The 24,167-nt window shown below is 38.9% G+C and overlaps 1 protein-coding gene across 5 annotated transcripts in view; it reads left to right on the forward strand.

Moving 5' to 3' along the window:
- The window catches only part of LOC124611465 (mannose-6-phosphate isomerase), a 114,302-nt gene extending 90,344 nt beyond the window's left edge, over nucleotides 1-23,958 (forward strand). For 3 of the 5 annotated variants that reach the window (XM_047140248.1, XM_047140249.1, XM_047140250.1), the window contains exons 6-7: nucleotides 6,592-6,794; nucleotides 23,175-23,956. In XM_047140248.1, coding sequence (XP_046996204.1) covers nucleotides 6,592-6,794; nucleotides 23,175-23,378 — 407 coding nt within the window. In that variant the 3' untranslated portion in view covers nucleotides 23,379-23,956. Of the gene's footprint in view, nucleotides 1-6,591; nucleotides 6,795-23,174 lie in introns of all 5 variants that reach the window. The other 2 variants (XM_047140251.1, XM_047140247.1) reach the window with 2 other exon arrangements.
- The last annotated feature ends 209 nt before the right edge of the window (nucleotides 23,959-24,167 follow it).

A 24,167-nucleotide genomic window follows, 5' to 3' on the forward strand; every position in this document is an offset into this window, starting at 1 on the left:
TTGGCATATAACCTTGTATTACTGTGGTAGGCGTGGGCTTGGTATCTATCTTGGTCACAATAATGCTTTCACTGTGCTGTTTGTAATAGCTTACCCGCATTCCTATTTTTTTTATTCATTGTTAAACCTACTCCTGCATTACCCCTATTTGATTTTTTTATTTATAACCCTGTATTCACCTGACCAGAAGTCTTGTTCCTCCTGCCACCGAACTTCACTAATTCCCACTATATCTAACTTTAACCTATCCATTTCCCTTTTTAAATTTTCTAACCTACTTGCCCGATTAGGGGATCTGACATTCCACACTCCGATCCATAGAACACCAGTTTTCTTTCTCCTGATAACGACATCCTCCTGAGTAGTCCCCGCACGGAGATTTGAATGGGGAACTATTTTACCTCCGGAATATTTTACCCCAGAGGACGCCATCATCATTTAACCATGCAGTAAAGCTGCATGCCCTTGGGAAAAATTATGGCTGTAGTTTCCCCTTGCTTTCAGCCGTTTGCAGTACCAGCACAGAGAGCCCATTTTGGTTAGTGTTTCCAGGCCAGATCAGTCAATCATCCAGACTGTTGCCCCTGCAACTACTGAAAAGGCTGCTGCCCCTCTTCAGGAACCACACGTTTGTCTGGCCTCTCAGTAGATACCGCTCCATTGTGGTTGCATCTACAGTACGGCTATCTGTATCACTGAGGCACACAAGCCTCCCGACCAACGGCAAGGTCCATGATTCATTTGGGAAGAGGGACTGAGCAATCATGTTAGATTTAAATATGATCAGTCATATATCATCATACATATTGACACTCATCTTGCAAGTATACTGTGGATCTGTGATAAGTAGCTCCACTCATTGCAGTCCACTCTACAAATGCCAGCAATTCCTGAATGGAAGAGATTTATGCATGCTACCAGTAACACAGTCAATGGTGAGAGAAAGGAAGTAACTTTCTGGTCTTTCATTAATCCTCCACCAAATGAATACAACACAGTTACATGGCTTTACAATATGCTGTCAGTGACAGGCACCAGCATGATGTCACATTTAAGAGTCCAACACATTTTCCACCAACACTACATAGATCACTGACAGCAACACTCTTGCAAATTAAGCACTTTTCAACCTAGATTATAGGAACATATTTGACACAAAAACTCACTTAACAATTGCAAATAAGCACTCACTTAATAAACTGAATATAACTCTGCTGTATAAGTACTAGCCCATTGAAGTTATTTCGGCTGCTTACATAAGAGAACTGGACAGATTTAGTCTCCAGAATGAAATTTTCACTCTTGATCGTTGTGTGTGCTGTTGTGAAACTTACTGGCAGATTAAAACTGTGTGCTAGTCTGAGACTTAAACTCGGGACCTTTGTCTTTCATGAGCAAACACTGTAAAGACTGAGCTTTTCAAGCACAACTCATTACCTGTTCTGACATCTTTACTTCAACCAATATCCCATTTCCTACGTTCCAAACTCTGTCTGTAAACTGAGAAGCAAGCAGTGCTCACGGCGGAGGAAGTTGCCTTTCCTGGAAGAATGATACAGCTGCTGTGGAAGATCACTAAGAATCAGTTTCCTTTTACGATTGTACAACAGTGTGCAAATATTTAAGCAGTATGCGATTCTTGCATTAGTATTATTACTAATTCACATCTGTATTCAGTGCAGTTTTAAGGTAACTTGTCTGTGAATACCTGGAAAAATAACAACACTTTTCAAAAAATTTACACGGCTCTAACTAAACAATGTGAACTCTTAGTAGCATGAAAAGTGTAGGACAATAGGAATGATTCTTCATGAACATTTTGGTATACATTTAGCTGTATAAGTTCTCATGTTGACTGTATTACTTTAAAAAAAATCTTCACATTGATATGCTGGTCTATGCTTGGAAACTATGCACTGACTATCTGTCTGACTTAGATGCTTGTAACTTTAAGACATTAACAAATGTCTATCTAAAATGTAGACAACAATCATCTCATTTCAGCCACAATTTTTTATTCTAGAAATATTTACATCCAATAATCAAAATTAAGGATATTTTTTTATAATTCATCAGTATGTATTTTCCTTCCTTTTATCCGCCAGCTTAGCTGAGTGGTAACATGCTTGCTCACCATGTAGCGGGCCCAGGTTCGATTACCAGCTGGGTTGGAGATTTTCTCCCCTCATGGACTAGGTAGTGTGTCATCCTCATCGTCATTTCATCCTCATCACCAGCATGCAAGTCACCCAATGTGGCACTGACTGAAATAAGACTTGCACTCGGCTGCAGAAATTCCCCGGACGTGGCCTGCCAGCCAACAATTCCACGCAGTCATTTCATTTCATTTTTCATTCCTATTGATAGTACATTACTGTCTGAATTCTGCTCTCCTCCAAACAGTACCTCGAAACATCTCAAAAAATATTCAGATGTCTACCTCAAATAGATTTTTTATGTATAGGTAAGCATGTTGGAAAATTTTATTCTTGGGAAATTCACTTCAAAGTTTGAGCTATGACTCGCATCTGTTTTCACTAATATATTCCAGCAGCATAATCTTGGTTTACATCTTCTCTTTTTCTTTTACTGTTTCTCCTCGCAATTTTGGCAGCTTTAGTTACCTCAAGGACCTACTCTTCAGCAACGATTATAGCATCAATTGGCAATAGTAGTATTAAACTCAGAAAACATTCCTGGTAGCTCTAAAACTTCACACCTGCTAATTGCTCCACATTATAACAAATTATAGGCACAATAACTTTCATGAATGACGAAATAGCAGCAACTCTAATTACGAAAAAGTTTATAGGCAAACAACACTCAAAAACCAAATATTTACAAGGGAAACATATAAGCATCGCAAAGCTTATCTTCTAGCAGAGCTGTCAACTAGAATAACAGTTGTATAGCATATGTTTCTCTTACAGCAGCAGAAATGTGGGTGTAAATGCAAATCAGGAGATCTTTAAGTTGTTTTTTAAACAACTTCCTGATGTCCAGTTCATTTTTTTTAACTGCCATTGATTTAAGATGAACAAAGAAAAATCGAGTTTTTGAAGCAGATACACAGGGAAATTACCTTAAGGAACTTTCTGGGAAATAAACACACCTGGGCATATCTAAACACTTTGCAGCCAGTGACTCACAAAATGAACTGCGGAATGGTGGGTATAACTTAATGAAGCTCTCTGTAGTTGCCTTTTGTGATGCAGTGCAGTAGAAAGAATGGAGAATTGCCTGCTCGCTCTTCATTTTGCAAACCTGTGAAAGAGGACATGCATGACCACAATCTGGTGACCTTGTTTCCCTCACACTTTTAACTTCCACTCCGCCTCCCTGTCCCTCTTCACCTTGTTATACCTCCAGAACATAATGTAGCTCTTAATATGGATCTATTGCAGTTAGATGTGGTACAGTAATGTAAATTTTGTTCGTAATCCATGTTATTTGAAAATATACATTAATTTTATACAGTTAAATCACTCATACCTACCTAACAAACATGTTTTCAGACGGTTGTAGCACAGAAGCAGTATATTTCCTGCAAGGGATTCATATTCATGTTATTTGGTACTAACTCCCCTCTACAAATCCTAGAAGTTTGTAACAGGAATTTCCAAACATCCTGTAGATCAAAGCTTTCTTGTGGCACCTGCCTCAATTGCAGAGGATAAGAAGTCACACATCACGGTTTAGTGGCACTGCAAAGCAGGTCCACCAGAGAATTAACTTTGAGAATGGTCACCAAAAATTAATTGTAAGATTGATATACATGCAACCAAGTGACAGCTGGTGTACGGAGTGCGTCACATAATAACCAACCATGAGATTACTTTCCCGCACTCATAGCACTTACGGTTTGTCTTCCATAGCGCATGTTTATGGGGCACTCATTTCTTGTTTCGGTCCATACTAGTGCCTCTTAAAATATGGAATTTTTTTTTAACACCTTATATACTCCATAACGAGGTTTGTGGTTGACTCATTCAGAAGCAGCTCAAAATTCATTCAGTGAACACTAGAGGGGAAAATGATTTGCAGTTGGACAACACTTCCTTGAGTTTTTTACAGCAAAACGTGCGCTATTCAGCAAGTTGCATTTTTAATAGACTTTCAGCGACTGAAAAACTTGAATGATAAATCCGGAGTGTCAAATCTAAGTCGAAAGATTATTTTGTGGAACACTTCTTTCTTTAATACTATTCCTCACAGTAGCTGAGAACTTTTCTTCTGTGATATGTTATTTATTCTCACAACTTTCTCCTCACATTTTATTAGTTTTTTAAGTTCTTTTGTATATTAATTTTGTATAGGCATTCTGTAAACTACGTATTGACTCATACTATGACTGAGTAGCTGTGGCTAGCATGGTCCTATGGTTCAGGTAGATAAATAAATAATAAAACATCGCAGTTAACTTTCGAGGTTATAATATTAAACAGCATTTAGAAGGAATTGACACACAATATACATCTGGACAGTTGTTATCACCATAAATAATAATTATGTTCTATGTAAGTCCTATTAACAATGTCTGTTCTGATCAACCTTTATTGATTTGTTCTAATCTCAGGATTTCAAAGGGTGTTTTTTTCTGCTGGTTTTTACTTTTTGGTATTTTTCATTCAGTTTATGCCAAGCCTATGAAAAACTTGAATTGGTGGTCTGTAGTAAAAGCTAAGACTAAAAAACTGGTACTTGAACATCCCCTCCCAATTTAAACATGGTTGTGGTGTTTTTGTTTTCCCTCCACTTGTTAACTATGCCTATTTCTCACAAGGTATGTTACTTGGAATGTGTACAGCACATTAATATGAAATACACAAATCAGCCACAGATGACATGTATTTGTGAAATACCACATACATGTTATATCCAATTGAGTGTGTGAAACGATTGAACAATAATTATTTTAAAAAAGAGAGAGAATTGCACAATTTTGTCATTGGTCCAGTCTTCATTTCTTTGACATGCTGTCAGTGAAGTGAAACTGAAAATTCCTTTAATGTGCAGTTGTAAGACAATAAGTAGCTACATAAAAGTTGTGAAGTAAACCCACTGGACAAAAAATTAGTCACACACAGATAATGTCACAGTAACATGTTACAGTGCTTCTAGCCCTGATTACTGTCTAAATCAGCAAATCAGCAAGTATGCTGTATCCATCTGAAACAACTAACTGATAATCAGACCCTGTAGAGCTACCAGATTGCAGGGATGTTGACTGCAACATTTCACCTGCTGTTCCAAATAAAGCCAGGCATTTTTATGGGATTAAAATCAGGTGATTTATTGGATTAGTCAAAAAGTGATAGTGTACCAGAGTGTTCATCAAACCAGGAACACATGTATGAAGCTGCATGAAGACGGCTGTTGTGATATTGGAAGACAGGATTGTCTACAGCATATCCTCATCATGGAGATGTGGAAGAAAGGTCGACTCTGTGTCATTGAGATGGCAAAATAAACATCGTGGTTCATTTCCACAGTCATCTGAATATCAAAGGACCGCCTCTGGCCTGAACTACACCCTTCTCGCTCTGTGAATTAAATTCCTTACTGTGCTGTAGGTGCAATGAATGCCTTGCATCAGTTGCAAAGTGGCAAAATCACAGTTTGTCAGATACATTGCTTGCCTCCAATCAGCCGCTTACTTGTCTCCAATTAACTGATGTCCAGTTTCTGTGATGTGTAGTGTACTGAAGAGGTGCAAATTTATGTGCTGATATGAGCAATTGCCATTTGTGAGGTATCCGACTACAAATGTCCTCCAAATGCAGTTACATTTGCAATGTTGGTTCAGAAACTGGCTCAGATGGGCCGCCATTCCCTGGCAGCAGCAGTCTTGTCCATTTAGAAACCACTCATCGCCTACAAGGTGCAACATTTGTCTGGTCCATGTCGGTTAGGATATTTTTATGGTTGTTATTCTTCTGCTGTCTGACATGGCTGTGAATGGTTCATGGAAATATCGGACAGTTTGCATTGATACTAAACTAATTGGCAACTGTATTTGTAGTGTGATCATAGTCACAACAAAATGCAATAGCTTCTTTCTACCAAACATTTCCACATGAATCCATCTTACTGCACTGATTCCATACATCTTGCTGGCACATACAAGCCACTTTACTGCCATAACTTACGTCAGCGGTAGAGGGTAATGTGGCTGATGGATGTCAATTCTACACCATCTGCAGTGCTCCATGTAACTGTTGCGCTGTTTTAAAGAGGTGACTAATACTTTTTTCTGGTGATCATATACATTTTGTGAACTTTCAAAGAATTTGAGGCCTCTAAAATCATTTAATTCTTAAACCCATTGCAATATGCATGGAATAACAATTCTTAAGCACTTTTACATCATCTCCATTTGTATTTTAATTTTTGTAAGTAATGCAAAATATCATTTTGATAGGTGACTACCAGGTACTCTATTCTCCAGATTGATTTCATCAATATTTTCATTAAAGTTTAAAACGAATAATATGAAACACTGTAAATGCCAAAATATACAGTTCACAGAGAAGTTTTAGGAATGTAACTCATTTATTTTTACTTTTTTAAAATAAAGCTTTTATCTTGCAGATTGTGTAGAATGTATGGCCTGTTCTGATAATGTAGTCCGTGCTGGACTTACACCTAAGTATAAAGATGTTGACACTCTTTGTAATATGCTGAATTATAAAGGAGCACCAGCTGGAGACAAATTATTTAAGCCGATTGGAGAAGATGTATATACACAAGTATACAAGCCACCTGTACCAGACTTTGCTGTTGCCAAAATATCTGTAAGTCATACAATATAACTGATCTGTAAATCATTATACCTTCGTATAATTCAGCCTGGATCTACATCATTAATGAAATTATGCGTACACCATGTTGTGGTAAATAAGAAGCAGCTTCCAAGTGAAACATAAAGATATTGCAATGCTTAAATTGCCCATTAGCACAAGATGTGACATGGCTTATGCTGTGACATAGCATTTAATTTCATGCAGACAATGGCATCTAAAGAAACAAAATGTTTATCAGAATCTAAATAGAAAAGGTGGCTTGAGTTCAGCCCACTTGGCAGTGCTAATGTGCACAAAGTTATGACATTACAAGTAAACTGATAAGACCAGAGACAAAAACGTTGTGACATAAGTTGAGATTCAGGAATTTATTAAATTCGCAAAGAAACAAATGTGATAGATAGTGTTGACCTCAGGAGGTGCAACTGACTGTACAGTCTAAATACATATAATAATAGATACAGTACTCCTAATATTTGGAACCAGAGTTTACTTCACTTCGTTAGAAACCAAGAAACAAACACTAGGAGGGGCTAATTTTGTTTGAGGAGGAGACGAGCAAAGATGTATAAAAAGGTATCGGGAAGATGCTGAAACGAGCTCCTCCTAAAATATGGCCAAACCATACTTCTCTTTACAAAGAGTTTGACAAATTATCTTTTTATATACACCTATATACATACTCTGCAAACATGGAGGAGGGTACCTTGTACCAGTATTAGTCATTCCAATTCCTGTTCCACTCGCAAATGGAGCAAGAGGGGGGGGGGGGGGGGGGGGGACTGCTGCTGTGCTTCCATATAAGCAATAATATTTCTATCTTTTCTTCGCAGTTCTTATGTGAAATGTACATTGGTTGCAGTAGAATTGTTCTCTTGTGAGCTGGAAATGCCAGCTCTCAAAATTTTTTTCAATATTGTTTCACAAAAAGATAGTGTTGACCTCAGGAGGTGCAACTGACTGTACAGTCTAAAATCATATAATAATAGATACAGTACTCCTAATTTTTGGAACCAGAGTTTAATCCACCTTGATAAGGATGCCACACACTTGAGCAGTACTCAAGAATGGACACACTAGATTTCCCTACATGGTTTCCTTTTTAGATGAGCTACATTTTCCTAGAATTTTCACATAAATCGGAGCTGACCATTCATCTTCCTGTCTTATGTGTTCATTCCATTTCATATTGCTTTGCAGTGTTACCCGTAGATATTTAATCAACATGACTGTCAAGCGACACGCTATTAGTACTGTATTTGGAAAATTAGGAGAGTGTATTGTCTTTTCATCTGCACTAGTTTACATTTTTCTACGTTTAGAGCAAACTGTCATTTATCACACTAAAGTGAAACTCTGTATAATTCATCCTGTATCATCCTACAGTCACTCATACTGCAATTTGGCATATACTACACCTACATCGGCAAACATTTGCAGATTACTGTTCACCCTATCTGTCAGATTGTTTATGTTTATAGAGAACAAGTGCACTCCTATCTTGCCTCCCTAGGGCACATTCAACAGTATCCTTATCTCTGATAAAATTTACCATCCAGGACAACATAGTGGATCCTGTTACTTAAGAAGTCGTAGAGCCACTCACATATCTGAGGACCTATTCTGTATGCTCAGACCTTTGTTAACAGTCTGCAGTGGGGCATTCTGTTGAATGCTTTTTAGGTATCTAGGAATATGGAATCTACCTGTTGTTCTTTGTGCATTGTTCACGGAATATCGTGTGACAAAAGAGCAAGTGGAGTTTCACACAAGTGATGCTTTCTAAAGCTGTGCTGATTTGTGGATAGTAGCTTTTCTGTGTCAAGGAATTTTTTATACTCGAACCAATAATATGCTCAAGAATGTTACAGCAAACCGATATTAAGGGTATTGGTCTGTAATTTTTCAGGTCTGTTCTTCTACACTCCATATACATAGGAGTTACATGCACTTTTTGCAGACACTTGAGATTTTGTTGTGCAGGTTTAAGGTATGCGATAAGAACAAGTGGAGTGAAGGAACCAGTGCTGAAGAGCACTCTGTCTAAAGTCAAACTGGGATCCAGACCTGGCAACTTACATGTTATCAAATGCTTGCTTTCAGTCGTTTTCCAGTGCTTGAAATGCCTGTTTCTATGTACTTAATACAAGATTCTGTGCAGTGGTCAAACAGTGGTAAGTATGCTTGGTCCTCCTGCATGGATGCTTTTTGAAATGAAAAATTTGAAGCTTCAGCTTTTCTTTTGCTGTCTTTTATTGCCACACCGGATTAGGCAACAAGTGACAGTATAAAATCTTTTGACATTCTTAGTACGTTTATGTAGGACCTGAATGTTCTGTTTCTCAGCAAGATCTTTCATTAACACTCAGTGGTGGAAGTTGTTATCTGCTTTGCACATCCATCTTTTTATACACACATGAATTTCCCGTAACTTTTGTCTCTGAACATTTTCACAATATTTTTTGAAGCAAGAGTGCAAAAATTTCAGTTTCCTCAGCATCTTAGAAATTTTGTTTCAGGCCATGGTGAATCTTTCCTACCTTTAATCCACTTACTTGGCACATACTTCTCCAGAGTGCAAGTTATTATTAGTTAAAACTTTGCCTATAATTCCTTTATGTCACTTGTATTATAATTAAATGATATTCATTCATTGTCAAGTGGGTTGTCAACAGTTGCTTATCAGTTCTATCCAGCATAAAAGCTCTCCTAACCTTCTTCATGGATTTATTAGCTTTACTAACCATCATCACTATACTGTTACTGTTAAGATCAGACCTGTTTGTAGCTATGAGGGCTAAAATATTTCTATTGGTTGTGGGTTGTTGAACTAGCTGCTCAAGACAGTTTTTGGAATGTTTTCAGAATTACTTCACAAGATTGTCTGTTTGTTCACCTGCAGTGAATCCATAGACATCCCAGTCTGTATTCAGTAGGTTAAAGTTGCCTCCAACTAATATTGTATGATCATGTGTTTCTTCGCTGCTGAGTGTAGACTGCCTTCAAATGATTCTACAGCTGTTGTGGTGGAATTTGAATTTGTTTGCCAATAAAAACTTGATTTCAACTACACTGGCTACTCGCATACAATCACACTCAATTTCAGCCTTGATAGACACTGTACTTTTGTAAATTGCAATGAACAGCCCCCCGCCCCTCCTACTCCTGTGGCGTTTAATCTGTCATTTCTGTTCCATGACCTTGCATCCTTGACAACCACAGGCAGAACCTCCTCAATATCTAGGACGAGCCTCTCTTCTCCAACCCTCCCCAACCCACCCATCATCCTGGCAGGCACTGCGTGCAATTTGGACTTCTTTTTCCAGCCCTGGAGGCTGTTTTCCTAAGGAACTCCATAACACACCTAACGTTGGAACTCCTGATACATAACAAATCTCTCCCTGTGTGACTGCTTGGATCCTGCTGAAAGAGCGGCCACTTGTTCACTTACAGTTTGAATGGACAAGGCCGGATGGCCAGTCTTCACATTCACCCTTTGCTTCTATCAACATGAACACATTACATTCTGCCCCTGACTGTGCAGTGAAAGTGACCCACATGTGGTATGTGGGAAGGTGCTTCAGCAGCAGAGACTGTAGGTGAAACGAGTGACACTTGAGATGTCCCATGCAATGCACCAGTTTCTCCATTGCCGTTACACTCGAGGCAGTCAGGAAATGGCTGACTATGGCCAACAGGGTCTTGAGCTGTTGGCAGGCTGCGTCCAGCTCCTCCTGCATCACCGAATGAGGTGGCGCAATTGTTAGCACACTAGACTTGCAGTTGGGAGGACAATAGTTCAAACCCATGTCCAGCCATACTGATTTATGTTTCGTGTGATTTCCCTAAATTGCTTCAGGCAAATGCTGCGCTGGTTCCTCTGAAAGGGCACGGCCAATTTCCTATCCTTTCCTTTCGTTCCCTAGTACGATGGAACAGATGACCTCGTTGTTTGGTCCTCCCCCCCAAATCAACCAACTTCCTGCACCTGCTCACTGCATTCACACTTCCTATCCATCCTACAACCAAAATTGAACAGCAGCTCATGAGAAACACTAAACTAAATTTCTGTATAAATGCAAATAAGTGCTTAATTTTTGGGACCATGCTATTTCCATTACGTGCTCTTTTCTAATGGCTAGATGAATGGATGAGTTAGTAGTCAAGAATAGTATATGACAGAAGTAAATTTCATGATTTTCCCTTCTTAAAACAGTTATATTTAAACTTCATTTAATGAAATAAATGAGTGGAAGCTGCTCTCCCAGCCACGTGCCTATACAATATTTGAGCTCTGCTATTTTTGTGTTACAGTTCGTGTCAGATTGTGGAGATGAAAATGTCTAAAAGTCGATTTCCTTTTCTCATTTTCATTCAGTAATATTTAATGGCATCATATACTGGGGTAATTCATTACTGAAGATGATGATGTTTATTGTACAAAAGTATCTAACAATGATAATGTGCTATTTCTAGAACTTCTCGTAGACAGCTCTTTAAACAGTTGGGGGCAGCCCCACAGTACATATGCTCCCATATGAAATTTGTTGTAAACAATGAATCACAGTTTGAAGACAACATTAACATTCAAAAATATAGTGCTAGAAGGAAAATTACTTGCATTTCCTTCACTCAACTGTTGTATTGCACAGGAGATGTTGAACACAGACGGGCACAACAAAAAGACTACTAAATCTAACAGTTGTTTTGTTGAGTCAGTCTGCTGACTGATAGTCAGCAGTCTTTTTTGTTGTGCCTATCTGTGACTCAGCAGCTCTATATAATGAGTAGCAATCTATCCTTCTCATAATACTGTCGTTATTCCATCCTGGATTTTCCACAGGAAGGAGACAGACATTCAGCCATAAAAATCTTTGACCGTACCTACCCACGATGTAAAGAAATGTAATAGACAGTAAAATTAACTTTTGACACAAACTGAAATCATATCTGCTTCTGATAGGTACTGAAAGCTGGTTGAAACCAGACATAAATTGCAATGAAATTTTGAACTCTGATTGGACAATGTTTAGGGAGGATAGTACTAATACTATGGGAGGCAGTGTGTTCATTGCAGTTAAAAGCTGTTTAAACACAGTTGAGATCAATAGTGGGTCGGACTGTGAAATAGTGTGAATAAAGCTGTCAATCAGAAAAGGATTGACCATTGTATTAGGATGTCTTTATAGACCACCAGCACCCGCAATAAACGTCGCAGAACGTTTCAGGGAAAATCTTGAGTAAATAGGAAATAAATATCCCAATTATTCATTAGTTGTAGGTGGAGACTTTAATCTGGCATCCATTGACTGGGAAAAATACACGTTTATCACAGGGGGCAAAGCAAAGACTCGTGTGAAGTTATTCTAGGAACGCTTTCAACATACAACCTTGAGCAATTGGTTAGAAAACCAACTTGAGATGGGAACATATTAGATAGCCTGGTGACAAATAGACCTGATCTTTTTGAGGAAGTTAATCAAGAAGACGGTATTAGCGACCATAATGTTGTCGTGGCTTCTATGTCAGTGGAAGTTGCAAAAAAACCAAAGAAGCAGCATAGAGTTTTCTTGTTTGGGAAAGCAAATAAAAGTGTCATTAATGAATATCTTCATAGTCAGCTCCAAGCAATCACCGTGGGGCCCAGAGATATTGAGCATCTTTGTTCGGAATTTAAAGGTATTTTGCACCACATGCTAGAGAAGTATGTGCCTAGCAAAAATATAGGGGAGGGAAAGGATCCACCTTGGTACAACAAACATGTTAGGATGTTGCTGAGAAAGCAGAGAATTTTGCACAGTCGTTTTAAACATAGTCACTGCCCCGCTGACAAACAGAAATTATGCGAAATGAAAGCAACTGTCAAAAGGTCAATGAGAGATTATTTTAACAAATTTAAAACCAATATTTTATCTGCAGATTCTAAAAATAACCCCAAAAAATTTTGGTCCTATGTAAAATCTTTGACTGCTACAAATAATTCAGTACCTTCTCGTGCTGACAATACGGGTAATGTAATTGATGATGATAAACAGTAGGCTGAAATTCTAAACCTAGCTTTCAAAAACTTGTTTACGGTGGAGGACTGCAGCACCATTCCCCCTTTCAATTATCGAACAAACACAAGGATGGCTGACATAGTGTATCTGGGATTGTAAAACAGTTAATATCCTTAGACGGCTGGAAGGCATCTGGCCCAGACAGCACAGTTTTAGGAAACAGCGGTCATGCGAGACACAGCTGGCCCTCATTGTGCATGATATACAACCGGCTCTATATACCGGCTCCAGGTTGATGTCATATTTCTCGACTTTCGAAAGGCGTTTGACTCAGTTCCGCACTGTCGCTTCCTCCAAAAAGTGTGCGCGTATGGTTTATTAGATGACATATGCAGTTGGATAGAAAGTTTTCTAACAGATAGAGAGCAGTATGTCGTCCTGAATGGGGTGACTTCAACAGAAACAAGCGTAACTTCAGGTGTGCCCCAGGACAGCGTAATAGGTCTGCTGCTTTTTACAATTTACATAAACAATCTGGTTGATGGTAATGACAGCGGCATTACACTGTTTGCCGATGATGCTGTAGTCTACAGGAAAGTAGTATCACACGAAAGTTGTAAACAAATCAGTGAGGATTTGCGGAAAATAAATGCGGGGTGTAATGACTGGCAGTTAGTAAGTGTAACCTACTGTGTATAACAAGGCGGAAATCCCCATTAAAGTAAGAGTACAAAATAAATGCCCAGTCTTTGGAAGCAATAACATCCGTCAAGTATCTGGGTGTGACTATTCGAAACAATCTCAAATGGAATTATCAGATTACACAAGTAACAGGCAATGCGAACTCTAGATTGCGGTTTATTGGTAGAATCCTGAAGCGATGCAGTCCTTCAACAAAGGAAGTTGCATACAATAAGTTAGTTCGTCCAATCTTAGAGTATTGTTCGTCTGTATGGAACTATTACCAGTTGGGTCTGATTCAAGAGATTGAGAAGGTCTAAAGACTGGTACATTTAGCCATCAAAAGAGCATTACAAATCTCATAGAAAGTTTGTAGTGAGACACACTTACAGATAGACGACGCACTAAATGGAAGGGGCTGCAGTCTAAATTCCGAAGTCCAATCTTCGCTGAGGATGTAGAGCATATATTAGCACTACCAACTTTCAGATCGCGCCATGATCACCATTCAAAGATAAGGGAAATTAGAGCATGTACTGAGGTGTTCAGACAGTCGCTTTTCCCTCGCGCGATTCACGACTGGAACAGAGGGTTGGGGGGGATATGACTTTGGTGGCTAGCGGAGTATATATGTTGATGTAGATAACATTTTGTACTTGATAGAAAAATTTCTGTATGTATAACAAATGAACTGTACTTGTAAAATGGAATGGGTCTGCATCATAGGAAGAGATCCCAGCTATAATCCAAGAAACATGCAAGTAACAAATTACTCATTAGATTTCAAGATTTGTATAGTATTTGAATGATAAACACACTAAAGTGTTATAGAAATTTGGAATGAGGAAGAAACATTGCTTTCTTAAATATGCAACCTTATATGGCCTGCCAAATTGAAATTGTTGGGAGGCTTAAAAAATTAACTAGATAAAGTAATGCGTGTTGTGAAACTGCTCTTCATAGAGCCTGCTTGCCCCATGCAAGCATTCTTGATTTACTCCTCTTACTTATAATCCGACAACTTATTGTTCACATTGTGTCACCATATAAGATAGCCACTGTATCGATCTTCACAGTGAAGCCCATGACATCAGATGTATCATTATTTTTCCAAAACAATCAATTTTGACAAAATAATTGCACTGGATGGTTAAAAAAATCTACTCGCCAAGCAGTAACAGAACACACGCATAAAAGAGGGATGTAATTAGGCCATTACCTAATTACAACCCTGTTTTATGCACGTGTTCTGCCACCACTTGGTGAGTAGATTTTTTATCTGTCCAAAGTACCACTTAGAACTATATGTTTTCACAATTACTTGCATGGGTTGCAGAGTTCTTGAACTCGGAGCCTGGTGTGGCCGTTCTTACAGGTTGTGATTATGAGTATATTTAAAAATGGCTTCAAAAGCTAAACTGCATAGTAGTGGAAACAAAATAAATAGAAAATTTTTTTCAAAAAATATAGTAAAACTATCGTCTTTTGAATGATTTGTGGTGACTGTTGACCCCATTGCAACCAAAGCAATGACTGATACAATATCAAAGAAAAGTTTGTAACAGTTGTGAGGAGCTGACACCAGGGGAAATCTCTCATAGTCTTATTTGCCTTTCTTGTGTAAACACTACAAGAGAGCAGAAATAGATTTCCATGTCTTGCCACAAAGTATGCATACCTAATTCACTATGAGATCAAAAGTATTCGGACATCCCCAAAAACATACTTTTTCATATTAGGTGCATTGTGTTGCCACATACTGCCAGGTACTCCACATCAGCGACCTCACACATCAGCGACCTCACACATCAGCGACCTCACACATCAGCGACCTCACACATCAGCGACCTCACACATCAGCGACCTCACACATCAGCGACCTCACACATCAGCGACCTCACACATCAGCGACCTCACACATCAGCGACCTCACACATCAGCGACCTCACACATCAGCGACCTCACACATCAGCGACCTCACACATCAGCGACCTCACACATCAGCGACCTCACACATCAGCGACCTCACACATCAGCGACCTCACACATCAGCGACCTCACACATCAGCGACCTCACACATCAGCGACCTCACACATCAGCGACCTCACACATCAGCGACCTCACACATCAGCGACCTCACACATCAGCGACCTCACACATCAGCGACCTCACACATCAGCGACCTCACACATCAGCGACCTCACACATCAGCGACCTCACACATCAGCGACCTCACACATCAGCGACCTCACACATCAGCGACCTCACACATCAGCGACCTCACACATCAGCGACCTCAGTAGTCATTAGACATCATGAGAGAGCAGAATGGGGCACTCTGCGGAACTCATGGATTTCGAACATGGTCAGGTGATTCGGTGTCTATTTTGTCATACATCTGTATGTGAGATTTCCACACTCCTAAACATCCCTAGGTCCATTGTTTCCGATGTGATAGTGAAGTGGAAACAAGAAGGGACACTTACAGCACAAAAGAGTACAGGTCGACCTCTGTTGACTGACAGAGACCGCTGACAGTTGAAGAGGGTCATAATTGTAATAGGCGACATCTATCCAGACTATCACACAGGAATTACAGACTGCATCAGGATCCATGCAGGTACTATGACAGTTAGGCGGGAAGTGAGAAAACGTGGATGTCATGGTCGAGCAGCTGCTCATAAGCCACACATCAAGCTGGTAAATGCCAAACAACACCTCACTTTGTGTATGGAGCATAAACATTGGACAATTGAACAGTGGAAAAATGTTGTGTGGAGTGACGAATCACAGTGCACAATGTGGCAATCTGATGGCACAGTGTGAGTATGTTTTGCATAGCACTATCACAGCACAAGCCTACAGTGATGTTTTAAGCACATTCTTGCTTCACACTGTTGAAGAGCAATTCGGGGATGGCGATTGCATCTTTCAACATAATCGAGTACCTGTTCATAATGCATGGCCTGTGGCAGAGTGGTTACACAACAATAACATCTCTGTAATGGACTAGCCTGCACAGAGTTCTGACCTGAATCCTGTAGAACACCCTTGGGATGTTTTAGAATGCTGACTTCATGCCAAGCCTCACCGACCGACATTGATACCTCTCCTCAGTGCAGCACTCCATGAAGAATGGGCTGCCATTTCCCAAGAGACCTTCCAGCACCTGATTGAACATATGCCTGCGAGAATGGAAGCTGTCATCAAGGCTAAGGGTGGGCCAACACCATATTGAATTCCAGCATTACTGATGGAGGGTGCCACAAACTTGTAAGTCATTTTCAGCCAGGTCATCACATAGTGTATGTTCCAGAATGCAGCACATCAAAATGGAATTTTCTGGTGCTCATACCTCGGGTTCTATGGATGATAAAAAAGCAGGGTCAAGTGTTTTGGATAGTCCTTGGGCTAGGGACCATTTGTATACCCAACAGGAGGATCGTCTTAGTACCACTATCCTGCAGTACAGAATCAAAGTATGAATATTACACTCTTCTTCCTGCTTAGGCAAATGAAGCAAATCAGTTGGTTCTTTTTGCATTTGATGTGGTTTGTGGTGGGCATGATGGGACTTAATGGAGACACCATTAGTTCATGGGCAGTTCCTCAGAAAACTTCAAAGAAAGGTGGTTTTTTTTTTGCTGTCACCAGCAGTCCAAAATCCAGCCGAAGATTCTGAGGTGGCTATGCACAGCAAATGGCTGTAAGTTTTGCAATATATTTCTAAGATGCCAGTCTCGTACAACCTTGAAAACTTCTTTCATATATTTATCCTTTTCCAGTATACAGAGATTCAAAATTACCCTTGGGTGTACACATAAAATACATGTGTAAAATTTGGTGTGAGGTGAAAACATAGTTTATAAAGTGACATAGCACAGAGAAATATGCTGTAAAGTGTCTCTGTTATCATTTAGGAACATCATATGTATTTGTGAAACATATGCAAAAAATTTTTTGCACATGAAACCCAGTCTGAGATGTAAAATTAGTTTTGCATTATTTCATTTTCACATAAGTAAACTATCTAAATTTTACTGTACAGTACATTTCTTTTCATACTCTGAAGAACCAAAGAAACTGGTACCCTTACCTAATATCATGTAGGGCCCCCGCAAGCATGCAGAAGTGCCGCAGCATGATAGGGCATGGGCTCGACTAATGCCTGAAGCATTACTGGAGGGAATTGACACCATGAATCCTGCAGGGCTGTCCATAAATTCATGAGTATGAGAGGGCAGAGATCTGGACAGCACTTTGCAAGGCATCTCAGATATGCTCAATAATGTTCATGTCTGGGGAGTTAGGTGGCCGGCGGAAGTGTTTAAAGTTAGAATTGTATTCCTGAAGCCACACTGTAGCAATTCTGGATGTGTGGGGTGTTGCATTGTCGTGCTGGAATTGCCCAATTCCGTTGGAATGCACAATGGACATAAACAGATGCAGGTGATCAGACAGGATGCTTATGTACATGTCACCTGTGAGAGTTGTATATAGACGTATAAGGGGTTCCATATCACTCCCACCAGTACAGAGCCTCCACGAGCTTGAACAGTCCCCTGCTCACATGCAGGGTCCATGGATTCATGAGGTGGTCTTCATACCCATACACGTTCATTTGCTCAATACAATTTGAAACAAGATGCGCCCGACCAAGCAACATGTTTGCAACCATCAATAGTCCAATGTCGGTGTCGACGGGGCCAGGTGAAACATAAAGCTTTGTGTCATGCAGTCATCAAGGGTACACGATTGGGCCTTTGGCTCCGAAAGCCCATATCAGTGATGTTTCATTGAATGGTTCGCATGCTGACGCTTGTTGATGGCCCAGAATTGAAATCTGCAGCAGTTTGCAGAAGGGTTGCACTTCTTTCATGTTGAATTATTCTCTTAAGTTGTTGTCATTCCTGTTCGTGCAGGATCTTTTTCCGGCCACAGCGATGTCGGAGATTTGATGTTTTACCAGATTCCTGATGTTCACTACACTTGAAATGGTCGCATGGGAAAATTCCCACTTCATCACTACCTTGGCTGTGTCCTGTCGCTTGTGCACTGACTATAAAACCACCTTCAAACTCACTTAAATCTTGATAACCTGCCATTGTAGCAGCCGTAACTGATCTAACAACTGCGCCAGACACTTGTATGGGCATTGCCAACTGTAGCGCCGTATTTTGCCTGTTCATATATCTCTGTATTTGAATACGCATGCGTGTACCAGTTTCTCTGGCACTTCAGTATATAAATTACATGCTCTCCTGCAGCAAGGAAAAGAAGGGACCCAATGGAAACAGGCTCCTACTGGACCACAAAAAATTCAAAATGTTCCTTCTTATTTAAAGGACTCTGACTGGAAAGTGAGTTACCAATTGCCTCATTCAACCTTCCTTGGCATCTTTAAAAATGTTGGCATGTGATTGTATTCACACTTTTTTATGCTGTGAGAGGAGACAACAGTGACAATGGCAAAGACACAGAACAGTAATATAAATACTGGAAGAATCTAGATAGGGGTTGTGTTATAGCAAGAGTGAAGGAGACAATGAAAGTGAGAGAGAAAGAGAGGGGCAAATGGCAGTGGAGCATAGTTGACAGTGACAGAACAATGCTATGAAAAGAGGGAAGGAGACAGTGCCGGGGGGGGGGGATAAAGATAAAGTAGAAGTGGGTGAGAGCCAGTGATAATGACGGAGTATATGACATTGACAATGAGGGATAGAGAGATAGAGAGAGAGATAGTGACATTGAGAAGAGACAGCAGCAGAAGGAAGGAATGAGATATTAGAAGTAAGTAAGTGAAAGAGAGAGAGAGAGGAAACTGTAGTAGTAGCACAGAACAAAGGGGACTGTGATGGTGATGTAGGAGTGTATTACAGAGACAGACAAAGAATAATGACAATGAATTGGGCTGGATGAGTGATTGAGAAAGGGCAACTGGAAGTGCTTGGATATGAGTGACTTACAGCAATGGACTACTGGGTGTGAATGAGTTACAGTTAGGGGAGCTTGTGGGAGTTTGAGGTGAGTTGCATATTAAAAAAAAAAAGTGTGAATATGATCACATGCCAAAATTATTGAGCAGATTTTTAAAGGTGCTGTGAGATATAGAATGAGGCAGCCAGTTCTCCACTTTTCACTCAGTCTTTTAGATTAACAGGAACATATTTGTATTTTTTGTGCTCTGATAGGAGCATGTTTAGACTGGTAACAAGAATGAGCCAAACCTTGTTTTTAATCCATCACCCAGACACTCCTTTCTGCAAATCACTGCTCTTGACACTGTTCTTATATCTGTATATCTGATGATAAAACCTTTTGATTTTGGCAAATAATACCACACACTGATGAATTTTCAGGACATTAATAAGGCTCTGTTTCAAAAGATTGTTGCATATCCCTAGCTGTAATACAAGAGAGCCTATGGCCAGAACAAATTCACTATGCCATATTGCATCAGCTCTCCTCTAGAGGTAAAGGAATACCCTCAATTATTTTCATGGAAGCTGCTCAGTAAGAGTAACTTATTGCAGCAAATTTGATTTTTTTTCCTGTCTCCTTTGGTGAGTTTAGGTAAAAAACTACAAGGTGCAGATATGTATCCAGGGCATCCACAATTCCCTTCTGGGAAAGGGGATATGAATTGGTAGATGTGATAGCCATGCTTGGCTATGAGATTTATTCTTTGAAACAATGTATTACTTTTTATAAAAAGAAAAATAACTGCTAAAATCCAAAACTACAAACCTTGAGATTCAGAAATAGATCCATGAAAAGCTTCAATTGGAACATAGCTCTATATGAAATCATTACAAGCTTTTGGAATATTGTGTTACAGGAAACCGTTTAAGACAAGATTGATTGATTGATTGATTGATGACTGAAGATGCCCTTCTAAGGGTCAAAAACAAAAAAGCCTAAAAGAAAAGTCATAATGAATCAAATAGAGAATATGGTTGCACACATATTTCGAGACAAATCCTTGCATGAAGATTGTAGTTGAAAACTACATTAAACCAGTGTTAGGATTTATAACCAAAAGAGCATAGTAATATCTCCCAGTATGTTCTTATTTCACAATTGACTCACAAAATCATGCATAATTGGAAAGAGGAGTAGTTAAACTTTATCGCTGCCATACATAAGTGAGAGAATGAGTGGATCGAAATGAATAACAACAAGGAGCAGTTTTAGAGGTGATGACATGGCCAGCAGAGACACAAGTTGAAGTACTTTCAAAAGAGGGCACAGTCTTTTACACAGAGGTTTCTTCCTTATGTGAGTCCAATGGTATCTATTGCTAATGGTAGTATGCATCGAAAGGAGTATGTGTGCCGATTCTAACTACTTAAAGGAAACCATAATTGCAGGATGCATTAGATTCTTTAATATTTCTCATAAGTAACACAATGGCAGTATGGACTCTACAAGTTATTCATGTTTCAAATTTACATCTGAATATTTATTAACACCTTCAGAGAACATCAGAAATGGACATCTTTTATTGGTGGTTGCGCAGCAAGGAAAAACTAACAAGACAGACAAACGGTATCACTTGGAATGAGATGGGCCAAACTACATGATGGGATGGGACAAAAGCAATTGCTTTCTTCATATGGTACTATAGAAATGACAGTTAAACATGTGTGAGATGAAATTACATCTGCTTGGAAATGGAAAAGCAATTATGAATCCGTCGTCCACTCATGAATTAAAGAGAGATGGCTAGTTGAATTAACAGAATTAAACTAAGCTAAACCTTTGCTTCCTGAATGCCATGAAGCTTGACAAACTCAGCTGGGGCATAGTGTCCTAGTTAGTGATACCACACAAGTTTAACGCCTGCCTTCGTAGAGTGAAGACAGTGTCAATAACCGTTGGACTGCTCCCAGAGACTAGAAGTCTGCCATTCAAGGTTTGCCGTCAGGATTTGAATACCACCAGCACCAAACTCTTGAAGAATGCTGCCTCAGAGCCTGCTGAAAGAACAAATGTCTGTCCTCTTGGAGCCTAGCATAAAAATGTCCTTTGTACTTTTAATTTCAGTTTAACTTCATCTTTCCTAAGGAAAGCGAATGGCTTGTTTTGTCCAATCATAATCTTACAACCACCAATCTACCAGTGAGATAAGAGAACCGCGAAATTGCTATCCCTTTCCACATGAAGTTTAGGGAGTAGCTAATCAGAGTTTACCACCCAGGAGTGGAAAAGTTCACTGCTTTCAAACTGTGTAGTGCCAGTTTATTGCAGCAATAACTATTTTGTGACCACAGGACTGTGTCGATCAGTATCGTTGTGCCATATGCCTATTGCATTTGTAAGCGTAGCAGCAGACAGACAGAGCACATTTTGAGCAAAGTTTGTGAAGAATAGTTTTGTCGAAAACAAGTGCCTCATTTTGTGCTCTATCAGTTAGCATATGACCAGACCAGCAAGTCACGTCAGATGTACTATGAAAACAGTTCCCATCTTTGTAGCTGACTACTCACTACACATGCTGTGAAGAATCATTGGATTTGTAAAGGATCAACCTCTCTAGTCTTGCAGGCATAACCAGCCTTTGATGAATAGGTGACAAAAGACTGTTTTCAATCGAGTTCTAAAGAAACAAATTGGTCCCATGGAGTCCATACACACCTTTACCAAAAGCTAAGAAGAGGACGAGAAACTACGTACTTCATGATTGATTAAAATTACTCAGCCATTGGTTCACAGAGTTGTATCTAAACAGCACAGAAAATGAAATGTTATAATGGGTTATTCATTAGTCCCTTGCAATTGTTTCTGTCATTTAAGAATGCCAAAAATTATCTTGTCATGAAACAAGTTATCCAGACAATTGGCCTACTTGTTTCAGTATCAGTAAGTCAATTCTGACAGAATGTTTTGTTTATTGGTGGGATTGCAGTTTGTTGCGTTGTTAGGGCACAGCTCGCTGTTTTGGATGATAACAGAAAAATTGTAAAGCACATCTTAAATTTTTGTGTATATTCATAATTAAAATACATATTTCATGATGAGTATTAAATTTTTTCAACAACCTTGTTCTAACTAGTCAGATTTTGAACATTTTTCATTAGATAGCTCCTCATATCCGACAAAAGCATTTTGTAGTTGGCAGCATATTTTTTTTGAATTTTTGTCTCCATCTTTTACTTTCCTAGTATTACTTTATTGCTTAGTTAATATTATCTACATTGATTTCAGTTGCTTTAAAATTTAAATAATACATTCATAACAACAAAATGTGTGATGAATGGTTTACGCTATCGTGATATATACAGAAAAAACACAAGCACATATACAATGTATGCAATTGGTCAATTTTAAGTTCATATATTATCATCATAATTGATAAATCATTTTTTCCAGATCCAGTTTTCCACCTGTAGATGTGTGTCATGTTTTGCTGTCATTATACATATATTGTTCCTAGATTTCTTTTAGCATCAAAACTCTTTTTGCCACTTCAGTTTTCATTTCTTTGATCATTTTCTTGCCTTTGGCCATAGAAATATTCTGTGCTATCCTAATTTTCTTCATTGTCATTACATGCTCCTCCCAGATTACTGCAAAAAGTTTTGGAAAAGTGCCTGCTTTAATGTACTTAAATATTCATTTATTTTAAAATGGTGTCTTGTTTTTACATCAATGTAAAATATGCATGCTTGGGATTTTTATTGGTTTTAGGTGCCGGCAGAAAAATCCAATTATAATCTCATTCGTCGAGACTGTGCCAGCATTTTGATAGTAATTGAGGGAGAAGCCAATACGAACCTACTGGCACTGAGAAAAGGTACTGTTTTATTCCTCCGAGAGAATCAGGAATTGACAATTCAGAAGGTCACTAGAGGGAAAGGTATTACATTGTACCAAGCTTTTTGTAATGTGTAGAATGAAAAGGAAGTGTCATTCATTGCACATCACTGTAAAAGGCTGCATAGAAATGTAGTATTGTGCTAAGTGTAAATTTTATGCAGTGACTTTGTGATAACTTACAGTTCACAGTACTTTGGGTAGTGCCATTTAAATTATTGAAACCGTATTTTAGTGTAACTTGTACAGATGCATTGTGTATTTGTTATATATCTATCTCATGATCATTATCATGTACTACACTCTGTTCAGTTGCTAAAATTTGCATTCCAGCATTGTATAACTTTAAATGTAATTTTTGTCTCAGGTAAAATCTGACATCTGTAACTGCACATGCAAATGTGTCAGGCTGTGGAAGTAGTAAACATTCACTTCCCACACAGGTTGTAGATTCAAACTGAATTAATATTGACAAAACAGGTTTTTTTTCGTATAACTGTGCCAAAAACAGTGAATTACAAATTTTGAAATTTACACTTAGTTTTTAGCTATATACGCAATTTACGCTTTGGTTTTTTTTTTATATGTCATACTATATTAATATTTGATGATAGTGATTTAACTATTCTGAGTTAAGAATTTAGATAGTTGTATATGACATAGTTATCAGAAATATGGCGGTATATATATATATATATATATATATATATATATATATATACAAATAACTTTATGCACTTTTCTTAAGAAAATTTTTTAAACATATGTCTGCGGTCAAGTCAGTCATCTGTCATGTAGAGGAGATACTGCTCAGTGGACGGGCACACAAACGAGATGAACTTTGTAATTCAGCTCTCAGAGTTGCAG

This window comes from Schistocerca americana, chromosome 1, assembly GCF_021461395.2.
Source record: "Schistocerca americana isolate TAMUIC-IGC-003095 chromosome 1, iqSchAmer2.1, whole genome shotgun sequence".
Taxonomy (NCBI): Eukaryota; Metazoa; Arthropoda; class Insecta; order Orthoptera; family Acrididae; genus Schistocerca; species Schistocerca americana.